Consider the following 13,509-nt stretch of genomic DNA (forward strand, 5'->3'; position numbering starts at 1 on the left):
GCTGAGCTCCAGGGAGCCTGGCAGCGTGGCGTGAGAGGTTGGCCAGAGGCTGGAGGCATTCAGCTGTGAGTGGGAGCAGGGCAAGGAGTCCAGGCCGTCTGTGCACGGACGTCCGTTGGGAGGGTTTGGTCCACTGGACGGTGGAGGGTGAAAACTGCTGTGGCGTTCTCTTCCCGGGATTCAAATCACAACAGTACCTGGCACCTCTGTGGCCTTCAGAAGCATCGTATCCAGAACACTTGGTGAACCTAGAGGACAGCCTGGAGGCGCCTGGGGGACACGAGGAGAGGCCTCCCTAGCTGCAGGTCTGCCAGACCGGACTCTTCTTCCGGGGCACTTCGTCCCTCCCCTGTCCTCTCCGTCTCTTCTTCCATGTTTGTGGGGAAGAGGGACGGTTCTTGTAAAGAACTTGGTTTCCCAAGTCTTGTAATAAACTTGAGTCTCCAGAAAGATGTATCACAGAGACACTGTTTGCATCCTCCCTGCACAGGATGGGGCTGTGCGTGCTCCAGTGTGAGAAGCGTGCAGTGATGTAGTGCCTGGAGTTAGTCAGAACAACTGAATGGGAAAGTGACTTAGAATTATGATGCTAACTCTCAACAGCAACGAACGTGGTTCTGAAGGGAAAAGGCTGTGAGCCACATTGCAGGGCAGAAAGGCAGAAACTGGGTCCTGACATTACCTAACGTTTTCAGAAGGACCAAGGGAGACTTCTGATCCTGTGGCCTTGATTAACTACAACCAAGAGGTCCGTGGTAGCATAACCAAGTCCCGTGAGCCAGCCTGTGTGGGGCGTCAGAGAAGTGTCACGGGTGGGGGCCCCCAGAGAGGCTTCAGGGTCACTTACAAGTGCAGCTGAGTTTTCTGACTACAGTGCAGGCGTTGGGCCTTTCCACTGTGAGGATTTCTCCTGTTTATGACAGAGGCACAGAGCAGTCCCTCTAAGAGTCCCGCCCGAGGTCTGGGCTGTTCAGCCAGCTCAAGGTTCCAGGGGAGCTCCAGGGGCAGCCAGACATCCTGGGGGTTCCAGAGTGAGGGTTCCTCTATCAGGGCGCTTCTGCATGGGCTCCTAAGAAGCGTGAGGAATGCCCAGGAGGCCCCTGGCTGCTTCTCGCGAGGCTGGGTTGCAGTGTGTGCAGAGTCTTTCAACGTGCTCACGAGACTGCCCAGGGTCGGTCCCAGCATCTGGCCAGTCAGAGAAGATTTTCCTTCTCCCTCTGAGAGCAGGGCCAGGGGAAGTAAGAAGAGGGCTGGGGACGGGCTGGGAGTCTTGTCACTCCCCCTTCATGTCCCCCGTTTTGGTTTTCTTGACACTAAACAGCCCGATGTGTGGTCAACCAGTGTCGCTCTCCTTGAAATCTGTGCATGGCTCTCATTCCCTTCAGGGCAAGTCCCAGTTCCTTAGTGGGCTTTCGGCACACTCTGTGACCTGTCCCCCTGCGGACCTTCTCACTACCACTCCTTCCTTGCACTTTACTCACACTGAATTGTTCAGTCTCCCACAGACACTCTGCCCATGAGGTTACTCTCTGGGAAGCCCTCATGCCGGGCACTTGGCCAAACTCCATCGGGCTCCCCGAGATGAATCAGACATAGATCCCGGCCGAAGAGCACGGTCCAGCTGGAAGACAAGACAGGGACCTAACCGTAGTGCAGTCACCTGTTCACAGGTAGAAAGGAAGGACATTCACAGCACAGCACACGCTCCCCTGCTGCTGGTGGTATCAGGACAGCGTCTTTGAGGGAGGTGGCGTCTAGCGGGCCCGATGCGTGGCTCTGACCGCAAGAAATGGAGAGGAGGCATTCCAGACTGGAGGAAGCTGGGGCGTTAGGCACATACAAGAGAAAGGTGGGGGGCAAGGCTGGGGAGTGGGGTCTTGGACCAGCACCCCTTGTTCTAGGACCACTTCCCACTGGTGCATTTAACATTTTAAATATCCTCCACCTCACGGCCTGGAAAGCAGTCAGCTCCGGTAATAGAACCCTCTGCTAACGAGACTTTCTCCTCCTCTTGTGTGAGCTTTGGCCCTTGGCTGGCTGGACCAGCGGCTGCCTCTGATCTCCCTCGTTAGCCCACACTCAGTTCCACGGGAAGGGCTGTGGGTTTGGTTCTAAGGAGCAGGGGATCCAGGGGCAGGGGAGTGACATGATCGACTTCCATTGGGGAAGACGCTTCTGGCTGCTCGTGCACAGTGGGCTCTGGGAGGGAGAGACCCTCAGAGTTGGTAATGGAGTCCCACCAGCGATCTGCTAGCAAACATGATGAGAAGCAACCACCGGCCCATGATTTTCAGCTGGTTCCTGAAGTATGAATTACTTAATGCAGTTTGTCTGATGGACCATTTTTCATAAAACTTGAACTCAGGGGAGTGGTCGGGTGGAGGGAGGGAACATTAAAAGGGGTGTGGCAGAGAGGTCCAGGCGGCTCGCAGTAGCAGTGTCCACTTCTCAGAGCAGCCGAACAGCTGACTTTTAGCTGGACATGTGGCCACTCAAGACTACAGAGCTCCCAGCCTCCTCTGCAGTCCGGCTGGGAGTGTAATGGAGCTCTCCCTCCAGGCCGGGAAGGGAAGCAATTTGTGCGGCTTCTAGATATTTCCTAGGAGAGAGCAGCAGGCCCCTCCTTCTGCTTCTCCCTCTGTCCTGCTGCTGGGAACACGAGCTCTGAGGCTGGAGCTCCATTCTGACCCACGTGGACGAGGGCAACTCCCCTGGGGTGACAGGGCAGCAGGGAGAGGAGCCTCCTGGAGCAGCCCTGCCGGACCGGCCCCAGACCGTCTGCCTCCAGACTGAGCGTGGAGGCGAGGCCACCTTCTCTTGGCCACCCTCCTGTGCGGGCCCTCTGTTACAGCGGCTGAACCTGATCCTGACCAGGACAGCAGGCTTGGGGGGGACTGTCTGTGGGGTTCCCTTGGGTCAGGCTGCTCCCAGGGCCACAGCTATCTGAAACTTTCAGCCCTTCTTCCCATGGGGTGACAGCCAAGCTCAGCTCCATCCCGCACCCCTCTCCGGGCGCTTCTCTGGAAATGTCATGAGTGAAGGTCGATGCCCCCGAGTAGACAGTCAGGAGCTGGTATCTCCCAGGGCGTCCTCTCATTCTGTCCTCCCACACCGTGCACCCCCCACGCTCTCCCAGAGATGCACCTTCTTCTGAAATAGGCTGGGCTGACTCTTTCCTGGTTAATATCTCTGGAGTCTCCTTAAATAACTCAGGGAACAGGCCATCTCACGCATGGTGTAACTTGATTATTGCTAGAAAGAAGAGTTTGGAACTGACAAGCTCCTTGCTACGCTGACAAGTTTAAAAGCTGAATTTGAAAAAGCAATTTCCAGTCACCGTGTGAGGGCAGAGACAGATATTTAGGACTTCGAAGGGGTCTGGTCTTGTCCGTGTAATTTCTGATATGCCATCCGGTGGAGCCTGCTAAGTTTCCGGGGACCTTGACCAAAACCCAGCTGCAGACTAGTGCAGCAGGGACACTGCTGCTGTGGTGGTGCCTGCAAGTGTGTGACGCGGGAGGCGGGACTCAGCACGAGGAGCTCTGAAGACAAACTTCTACTGCAGAGATAAAGGGGCAACCCAGAAATCACAAGGGGAGAAAGAAAGACGGGGCAGTGGGAGGGACCTGTAGATTAAAAGCTCATTTTACCCAATTGCAATGTGTGAATATTACTTGGATCCTGATTCTTAAAACACTAACGGTGAAAAAAATCACGACCTCTGTGAGACAGTTGGAAATTTGAACTCTGACTGGATGTTTTATGACTGAGGAATTGCTGTTAATGTTTTAGATGTGATAATAGTATTGTGGGTACAGCGTTTATACAGATGGGTTCTTATGTTTTAGAGAGACACACTGAAATGCAGATGAAATGATAGGATGTCTGGGATTGTGTCAGAATTATAGGGGCGGGTGAGGTTGGCTGAAGAAGGAGCAGGACTGGCCGTGGATTGTGGTCACGGGACTGGATGGTCATGGGGCTTCATTATACCCTTCTGCCTGCCATTGGGAATGTTTGAGATTCTCCACTGGAAAATTTTAAAAAACATTTGTTACAAAAGATGGTGGATAGGCTCTAATATGACAACATCCCTCTAGGAAAAAGTTATTTGCTTTTGAAATTCTGTCTCAACCCTTATCGGCTCCAAGAGAAAGGCTTAGGTTGGGTCAGTGGTGTCTTTGAATATTGTCTGGGGCTCGGTCATCTCCCAGTTGAACGTGAGAGCAGGCCCTGTGGGCTCTGAGCCTCTGGTGGGAAACAGTGTCTACTTGTAACTTGATGGCATCCCTTTGTTTCATTGTAGTTATTTTTTGGCTACTTACTTCTATTTTGGCAACTGATGCTGGTTTTTTATTTACAGAAGGGACAAAGCTTTCTTCTTAAGTAAATATATGTAAACATCTTGATTTAAGGACAAATAGGAAATAGTACGTGTGGTATTTAGATATTGTAAGATTTTTTTAGGGTGGTAGGAAATGACAGAAGTTTGGGAGGCACTGATACAAGTCACAGGCAACATTTTCTTATCTCATTTTATCCATCAGATAGACAACCGTCTCACACACATCTGGGGTCCCTTCCATCCCTGAGGTTCTGTGTCCAGGGCAAGACGGTCTGCTCAGGCCATCACCACCATCTCCCTGAATTTCAGATAAAGCACTTGACACCCAGAGAGGGGGGCACAATGGGAGGTAGTGGAGACAGACCACACAGGGAAGGTGGGGAGGCCCACGTGGCCCCCGGGCTGGGTCCCAGACACCATCCATTACCAGGTTCATAGGCCACTGAAATGGGGGAGGGGGACAAGTTTAAGGATAACATAAAGCAGAAAATCTTAAATGGGAAACTGTTTTCTCCATCACTTTGTTTCCCATTGGTTCTCTTCTGCTAGCGAAATTTCCTGACTGCTTTAAATTACAGGTGTCAGCAAGCTGTGTCCACCCAGATTATTTTGTTAGGCCTCTTTGTATGTTTGCTTTTTTGTTTGTATAATTAAACTTTTCTTTTTTTTTTTTAGATAATTATAGATTCACGTGCAGTTGTAAGAGGTAATACACAGGGATCCCATGCACACTTTTCTCAGTTTCCCCCAGTGGTACATCTTGCAAAACCAGAGGACAGTATCACAGCCAGGACACTGACATTGATAGAGACAAGATACAGAACACTCCCTTCCCCACAAGGATTCTCATGTTGTCTTTTTATAGCCACATCACCCCCCACCCCACCCGGCCCAGCCCTCACCCCTGGCAATCACTCACCGGCTCTCCATTTCTATAATTTTGCCATTTCAAGAACGTTAGATGAATGGAATCATGTAGTATGTAAGCTTTGGGGACTGGCTTTTTCCACTCAGCATACTTCCCTGGAGAGTCATCTGAGTGGTTGCGTGTATCAGTTTGTTCCTTTGTTGCCAAGTCGTATTCCATGGTTTAACCATCACCCATGGAAGGACCTCTATGCTATTTCCCCTTTTGGGTTATTGTGAATAAAGCTGCTGTGAACATTTTATGTACAGGTTTCTGAACATAAGCTTTCATTTATCTGGGATAAATGTCCAAGAGTGTGTATGTGTGTTTTTAATGAACAACTTGCATTCAACTACAATCAAGATGTTTCACCTACAAATCCATGTTACTGATTTTTCCTCAGTCATCAGAAGATCTGGAAAGATGGGGCCATAGGACTCATGATCCTAATGGGCCAGAGTGCTTCAGTCCCTAATACCCTGCCCAGTCCCTTTGACTTATTTACCTGCCGGGCAAGGCTCCTGGTTTGCCAATTTAAGTGGGCAGAATTGGAGCATGATGAGGTATCATTTAAAAAAATACACAGACATTTTTGTTTGTGTATGCATACAGTTTCTCTGGAAGTATACTCAAGCAGAAAACACAGTCGTCTGTGGGGAAGGGCACTGGGTGACGGGGCAGTAAGAGGGAATCACTTTTAGTACGAGCCCTTTTGAGCTTCCTTAAACTATCTGGATTAACTACTCAAAATTTCCTCACAGATACCCCCTCTGGGGCTGCTTTTTCCATGTAACGCTTCTCTTTCTTCAGAGAAGAGAACCCGTGGGAATGTCCCCTCCCAGAGCTCCTGGTTCCACACAGGGAAGACCCCCATCCCAGTTCTGAGATGTCTAGAGATTTCCCCTAATGCACACATTCCCTGATCTGGGGCCTTCCGGGTTTGAGGGTGACCCCAAAACACTGCCCATCACCATCCAAAACCAGATGACTCCTGAGGGGCAGGCTCAGACCCATCTGGGTCTCTCTGAAGCCCAGTCAGGTGTCTCTGCCCAGCCCAGGGACCACCTCCTCCAAGAAGCCTTCCTCAGCCTGATTGAAATTCAGCTTCTCCCTCCTTGTCAGGCAGTGGCATCAATGTGTGCCTTCCTGATTACAAGTCAGTGCACACTTCCTGGACCCCTTCCACAAGCAGGCCTGTGCGCCCTCACCCCGCCCTTTCCGGACCTCCCGCTAGGCTGGGCCCTCCCTTCCACAGATGAACATTCTAACAGCACTGTGCACATGGTGCTCACTGAACCCACCCTCATGCCATTCATGACAAAGACAACTACACACCGTAGAGCACAACGTGTCCTTGAGTTCAAGCACCACAGGTAGCTTTCTGCGTGCAAATGAATTCAGTGATGCTGACTGTTCTCTCTATCTTGGGGCGGCAGGGGTAGTAGAGCGTGCTCTGGCAGTGTTGGGGCCCTGAATGTGCACTTGTGGTAACCTCCCTGCGGCTTCCGGCAGACAGTGGGTGCAGCACAGAGAACACGGGCTTTGGGATCAGAGATCTTGGCTGAGTGATCATCGGCCGACTCAACCTCTGTTTCCTCTGGGAGAAATGGGGGTCAAAGCACCTCCCCGGAAGATGTGAGGAGGTTGAGGGGGAGGAAGCAGCCACAGGCCCCTCGGGGCTTCAGCAGGTCGCTTCCCCTTGCTGAACCCGGGTTCCCTCTTCCGGAAAGCATGGGCCAGCACTCCGCATCCCAGATTTCCCGGGTGCCTGTCCCTCTGCGTGGTGACGGTCGGCCTCTCAGATGGAGTTCATGGTCCCAGGAGCCTGGTGGCCTCCTCTGCGCTGGGCCCTGGCCGGGCTCAACCGCCAGAGGCGCCGAGCACGGCCGAATGAATGACCTGGGGGGTGCTGGGAGGTTCCACATTACCGCTGGAGAGTTTGAAACCACGGGGTAGAGCGTGGAGGCCAGAAAACCGCGTAGGGCTTCCCGCCAGGTCAAGGGGTGCCCCGCAGGCTCACGCGTGTTCAAGCTTTCCCTACGCGGGCGCGCGCCCCATGCCTCGTCCCCACCTACGGCGGCTGGGGCACACGCCCATCCCCCCCATGCCCCCCGTGTCCTAGGGCGCGCGTCTGAGCTCACGGTCCCGCACTGCGTGGTCCGGCGCGCGCGCCGCAGTCCCTCCCTCCGCCCCACTTGGCCGGGGGTGGGGTTCCCGCGCTCGGGCCCCGCCGGGGCCCAGGAAGTGGCCCGAGGCCGCGGCCCTCGCCCCGCCCCCTCCCTCCCGCGCTGATCACCTGCTGGCCCGGCGCGCAGGCGGGGACAGAGGGCGCGAGGGGGAGCGCGCGGGCGGCCAGGCGCCGGGGCACCAGAGGTGAAGCACGGCGAGGATGGCGGCGCGGGGCCGGGGGGTGACGCCGCTACTGCTCGCGCTCTCGGCGCTGCTGGCGCTGGGCCCCAGCGCTGCGGCGGCCAAGCTCAACATCCCCAAAGTGCTGCTGCCCTTCACGCGGGCCACGCGCGTGAACTTCACGCTGGAGGCCTCCGAGGGCTGCTACCGCTGGTGAGGCGTGCGGCCGGGCCAGGCCGACGAGGGAGGGCCCTGGGGCGCTGGGAGGCCGGGCGGGCGCGCAGCAGGTGCACGGCGTGGGGGGGACGGCCGCGGCCCCGGGGGCGGCCCCGGCAGGGCCTGCGGGCGCGCGGCCCCGGCCCGGGCTGCGCCGGGATGCCGGCTGGGCGGCCGGGCGCTCCGCCCGCAGGTCCGCGCGCAGCGGGAGCGCCGGCGGCCACGGCCGGAGCGGCTGGGCGCGCGTGACCTGGCGGCGTGCGCGCCGGTCGCCGTCACCGCGCATGGTGCCGCCGGGGGCCGCCGCGCTGCTCACGCAGAAGCAGAGCCCGCCTGGGCCCGCGCGGCCGTGACCTATGTGTTTGTGGCCTTGCGGGAGGAGGGGGGCCCCCCCGGAGTCGGCCCGACTCGATGGGGGGCGTGCAGTGCTGCGGAGGGCCCCGCGAAGGTCTGCCCTGGGAATGGGATCTTCAGGTTGTAGGGAGAGGAGTGCACCCGAGCTGGTGGGCGAGGGATGGGGAGTCCATGCGGTGTTAAGTTCCCCTTCTTGTCCAGGACTCCGGGATAGGTGGTCAGGGCCCTACAAAGCCCTAGTCTGGAGACGCAGGTCTCTTGAGTTTATCTAGTGACGGGGGACTCGTCCCTAGCGCCTGAGCGGCGTGGGAATTGCGTTTGTAGGGAAATGTGGAAGGCGTGTGTGGGAATGGAATCATATCCGTTCAGCGTGTTTTGCAGGAACATAAACCTTTGATGAAAGGTCTTGAGGAGGAAACCTTAGGGATCCGTTTTACAGATGAGACGTGAGACGCAAAGGACTGGTTAGTAATCCACCCCCCCCCCCCCCCCCCCCGGGTTGGCCTTGATGCTCAAACTCAGCCGTTTTTGACATCTCCCCTCCTGGCTTCCTGGGGGAACTCAAGAATTCTACCCTCATCGTGGGGGTGTGATCTGGGAAACCCCAGGAACTAGTGAAACTAGAGGCCCTTGTCTGCCCCCATTGCTCCTCGCACACACGTGGTCGGGGAGACTTGGCTGGGCCCCTGGCTGGGCGAGGTGATGTGGTCTAGACCTGCCATCCTGCAGACGAGAAGAACGTGGCTTCTGCTTGCAGAGTGGAGACAGCGCCGGTGTGATGGAGGCCTGGCCCAGCCTCCCAGTGCAGACCTTGGTAGAGGTGAAAAGAGGGAGGTGGTTCCTGCCTCCCCACCCCCCCAGGATGTACCTTTGCTCTTCTGTTTTTTCCGTTTCAAGACTGGCTCAGTGTTGAAGCTTAACAAGGTGTGAGCACGTTCAGAGAACCCGCTGTGCGTGTGTGTAAGTTTTAAGTCTGTCTGAATGTCAGTCTGTGTGTATGTGCAAGTATGGGGCACGGAGCTCAGACCAGCATCTTCCTCCTTTGCCTCTTTGCAGCTATTCATTTCCCGGAAGTCTGCCTCCTGAGAACACGGCTTGCTCTGTCAGCCGATCGCATTTTGGGTTTAGTGCCTTCTGTGCCTGGAGGGTCTCATTTCTGGCTAGACATCAGAGGTTGATCTTTACCTTTCAGTTTTCCATATTCCTGTCTCGGGCCTTGTCTTGTGTGGGAAGATCAGTTGTTAGTCGGTACTCTGCAGGAGATACACGCTCATTCTCTGGTTGAAGTTGTCTATTTCTTGATATATGGGCAAAAAAGAGGAAACTGGTTATTAAAAACAGGTGGCTTCAAATGAATCCCTTTGGATGTTTTCTGTGCCACTTCCTCTGGGATTCTGTAGCTGTACTTGTTTTTCTGAAGTAACAACCATTTTTTTCCCCTAACTGCGTGTTCTTTTCTGAGAGGAGCTGACGGACTCCGGGGATATTAATTTACTTGTTTAGCTTCTTAGGAGGAAGGGAAAAACCTCTCCTCGTCTCGGATGCCTCAGGGAAGTGCTAAGTGCCTTATAACTCAGGTTGCATCTGATCCATAGTTTTTACTGAATGTGGGACTGCTTATCTTCAGTCTGCTCCGTGGTGTTTGCTGGTTGTGACTTCCTCTTCACTTGACAGGAAAGTCTGCTGTCACTCAAGTACTGAAAACATTTTCTTTGTTTTTAGTAGCGCCGTTGCCAGTTAAGTCAGCTGTTGCTTTAGTTTCTGAAGACCCTCCTCTGGAGACTTTAAGAGTTGGCTTGCAGACAGGCTATATATCCACAGTCCCCTAAACCTGGGAGGAAATTATCCTCTTCATCCAAGTTCGTTGTTAAGTCTCTGAGATGAAAAACAAAGAAAGTAAAAACGCTCCTGAAGCTTGGGGGAATTTTTGCTCGTCCTTTGAATTTGTGGCCAAACTCCAAGTTTACTGAAATCACCGTATGCCTGCGCCAGTGGCCTTAAGTTTATTTTTCCTGTTTCTTGATTTTATGGCACCAAATAATTGGACAATTTTAGAGCCAGAGGACCCGTAGAGATCCTCTGGTCTAAACTGCCCGCGTGTCAGTCTGAGCCTCAGGGAGGGGAGATTTCCCTGCGATGTCCTGTGGGCAGTGGAAGTCTCAAGTTGAGCAAGAGCCCGCGGGTCACCTCCTGTCCCTCCCCGTCAGGGCCCTTCAGCCTCTGGTTCATTTGCCAGACTCTCATTGAATCCCTCCCGTTGCACCCAGCATTGCTGGTTGTGTGACAAGCTCCTGATTCTTTTCTGATATTTTGTGTTATTGAAAGTGCTCCATAAAGTCTATTTCATTAGGTCCTTTTTAAGGTATTCTTTACATAGAAAATGACGTTATCTAGAAAATTGGTAAAGTAGAGAAAAAGAAATAGACCATAATCCTTCAGCTGTAACACAACCAGTCACCATTTGGGTTTCCTTTGAGTCACTTGTTTTCCCCTGGAAGCTCAGACCTGGTATTGGGGCCACCGGGTAACCTCCTTCTCCTCCAGCTACCAGCTAACATTAAAGCCCAAGGATTTTTCTGTGCTGCTTCAGAGTCTTCCTAAGTTCTCAGTGTCTGAGCAGCACTCTGGGGAGAGATGTTGCACCGTCTGTGTATTTTCCCTGCTGTTGAAGCCCCAGGCTGTTCGATTCTCCAGTGGGCTGCCTGATCTTGGAGAAAGTGAGTGTCTTGGGTTGCTTTCCTGGAAGTGGAGCCTGAGACAAGGATTTGGTTGCAGTGGTTTATTGAGAGGGTGCTCTGCTGGGAAGGGGGATAGGGCAGGGGAGATGAGCCAGGGCTGATCCACGTGACCCTCTGGAGTTGTATCACTGTGCAGGTTGTCCTCTGTTGAGACAAGGGGGAGACCAAGCTTTTGAGCTTTTTGACCCACTCTCAGTCAGCCGTTGGCTGCCCCGGGGAAGGGGGTGTTGTGCAACCTCCCAGGCCTCTGGGCGAAGCACCCCTGCTGGCCCAGGGTGTTTGCCTGGGAAGGTTGTAGGTGGAGGCTGTGTAAACTGTGAGCTACAGTGCTCCCCCCAGCTGCGTGGGGGCCGGGGTGGGCCTGCCTCGTAAACAGCATCTGGCGGAGCGTCCGCTGCGCACACTCAGTGGAGCTGCCCAGACTTCTCCTCCTCCCTGTGCCTGGAAGTCTCCCCAGGGCACCTCGGAGCTGCCTGATGTGTTTGCCAGGTGTGGTCCTGAGCCAGGTGCACCCTCCCACCATGGCCCAGGCACTTCTCAGCCACAGGGGTGAGGATTCCTCAGAGGCAGGTGAGACCCCTTTCTCCTTCATGGGCCCCCTGCACAGGGGGGCTTGTCCTTGGAGCGGGCTGTGACCCAGGCAGCTCACATGAGTCTGTGGGCAGAAAGACCCCACAGTCCCTCTGTCCCTGCTGACCAGTGACTGTGGGAGGTCAGAGGCCGGCACCTTCCTGGGATATGTCGCAGGGTCCCTCTGCCTGCCCCCAGCAGGGGTAAGCAGCAGCCAGTCACCCTGTAGCCCTTGGCAGGTGCAGTTGGGGGGAGACGTGGGGTGCAGGGTTTCCTCTGGCTCCTCCAGGAAGCCCTCCAATACTGAGCCGAGTTGGAAGATCATCCAGCCCTGCTGCCTTCTGCTGGCTCACGGACTCAGCCTGTAGGACAGAGGCAGTTCTCGGGCTGGAAGCTGGACAGGGGGGGCGACAGGACCTGAGGGAAACTGGAGAATTGGGCTCTGAAGTCAAAAGAAACATTTACCCTGTGGAAGCTTAACCACAGGGGTGGGTTTACTTCAACCAGAGGCCCCCCCCGTTTGCAACTCTGCCCCCCATTCGTTGGGCCTTCTCTGACCCTGTCGCTGCAGTTCTGTCCCCCAGTCAAGAGTGTTTTTCCAGTGACACCCCACTCGTGGGCCCTGTTCATCCACACACACCGAGGCCACCTCTCTTGCCTCCTTCCTTCTGCCAGGAGTCTTAGACCCGTAGGCCTGGGTCGTGTGTTCTCACCTGGAGGCTGTATGTGGTGTTCTTTCTGGCAGTTACAGGGTGCTGGGAAGGACCATCCTGCGCGAGTGCCCCAGGGGACGAGCACGGGTTGACAACCGTGTGTCCCAGACGAGGCCTGGGGGTTCACCTCACAGACAGGTGATGACTACTGGTGACTCTTCTGTGAGCCAGGCGCCGTTCCAGGCCCTGGGGCCCGTGACCGTGAACAAGCAGGTGAGGCCCTGCTGTCGGGGAGCTTGGTTGTGGGAGTGAAGGTGAAATGAGTGGCTGCATTTTGCGTGGTGCTAAGTCTGTGAGGACGTAAACAGCAGGCTGGGATAACGGCTGTAGGAGATGGGCTGCGTTTCTGGATAGGGTGGGCGGGAGAAGCTTCCTTGGAGCTGAACTGGGGCCTGAGCAGGGAGCGGCGACAGGGAACAGCAAGTGCAGAGGCCCAGAGGAGGACTGAGCTCCTTGGAAGAGCACAAATAAGACGTGATTGGTGAGGGGAGGGGTCAGGAGGTGAGGTTAGAGAGGGGCAGGGGCGGGGCCCCGGCTGGGGCTGTGGTCAGGAGACAGGAAGGGGTTGCCGGGGTCAGGAGTGGGTGGCGTTAGCTGGGACGGGTTCTCTGGGCCCTGCTCTTCCCTCCGCACCTTTGGTTCCCACGGGCCTGGGGGGCCTTGCTCAGCTCCCCTCACCAGGCCACGGGGAGCTGGGGGAAGTGTGTGTTGACTCGAGTTGGCCTGGTTCCCCGGGCTGTTTTCTCCCTGCTCCCCTTGTGGGTCCCCTCTCTGCCTGGGCCCCTGCAGCCCCTGCCTCTGCCCAGGGGGGCTGGACCCTGCAGGTGGGTGGAGGGTGGACTGCGTCTCCACTGCCACCATCCTCCCCGCTCTTTGCACAGCTCTCACTCCTCCTTCCTTTACTGCGGCTTTTGGGCCTGGCCCTCCCGACTCCTTGGGTTCCCCCCTCTCCTGCCCAGCTCCCGCTACTGGGCTGTGAAGAGTGGGGACCGGCTCCCTCCGAAGCGGTGCCTCCCGGGCCGCCGGACACCTCTGTGTGTCAGCGGGCCTTGTGTGGGACATGGGGAGTGGGAAGGGTTGACCCTTTCAGAATTCACCGTCAGTCCCTTAGAGTTCCTCAAAATGAAAGTTTATTTCTGGTGCCAATATGTTGTTTACATTTTTTCTGTTAAAAAAAATGTGGTAAAATATACATATGAAATTGACCACCTTAACCTTTTTAAGCGTATAGGTCAGTGGCATCAAGTACATTCCTGTTGTTGTAGCCGTCACCACCATCCGTCTCCAGAGCTTTTCCATCTTTCCCAACTGAAGCTC

General features: G+C 55.3%; 1 protein-coding gene across 7 annotated transcripts in view; it reads left to right on the forward strand.

Moving 5' to 3' along the window:
- The first annotated feature begins 7,594 nt into the window (after positions 1-7,594).
- Positions 7,595-13,509, forward strand: part of LOC131420539 (nuclear pore membrane glycoprotein 210-like) — a 109,832-nt gene continuing 103,917 nt past the window's right edge. For 5 of the 7 annotated variants that reach the window (XR_009223567.1, XM_058566669.1, XM_058566678.1 and 2 more), the window contains exon 1: positions 7,595-7,814. Coding sequence is in view for 6 of the 7 variants with exons in the window: in XM_058566669.1 (XP_058422652.1) it covers positions 7,642-7,814 (173 nt within the window). In the remaining variant the exon portion in view is untranslated. The remainder of the gene's footprint in view (positions 7,815-13,509) is intronic. The other 2 variants (XM_058566653.1, XM_058566661.1) reach the window with 2 other exon arrangements.

Source organism: Diceros bicornis, chromosome 2 (genome assembly GCF_020826845.1).
Source record: "Diceros bicornis minor isolate mBicDic1 chromosome 2, mDicBic1.mat.cur, whole genome shotgun sequence".
NCBI lineage: Eukaryota > Metazoa > Chordata > Mammalia > Perissodactyla > Rhinocerotidae > Diceros > Diceros bicornis.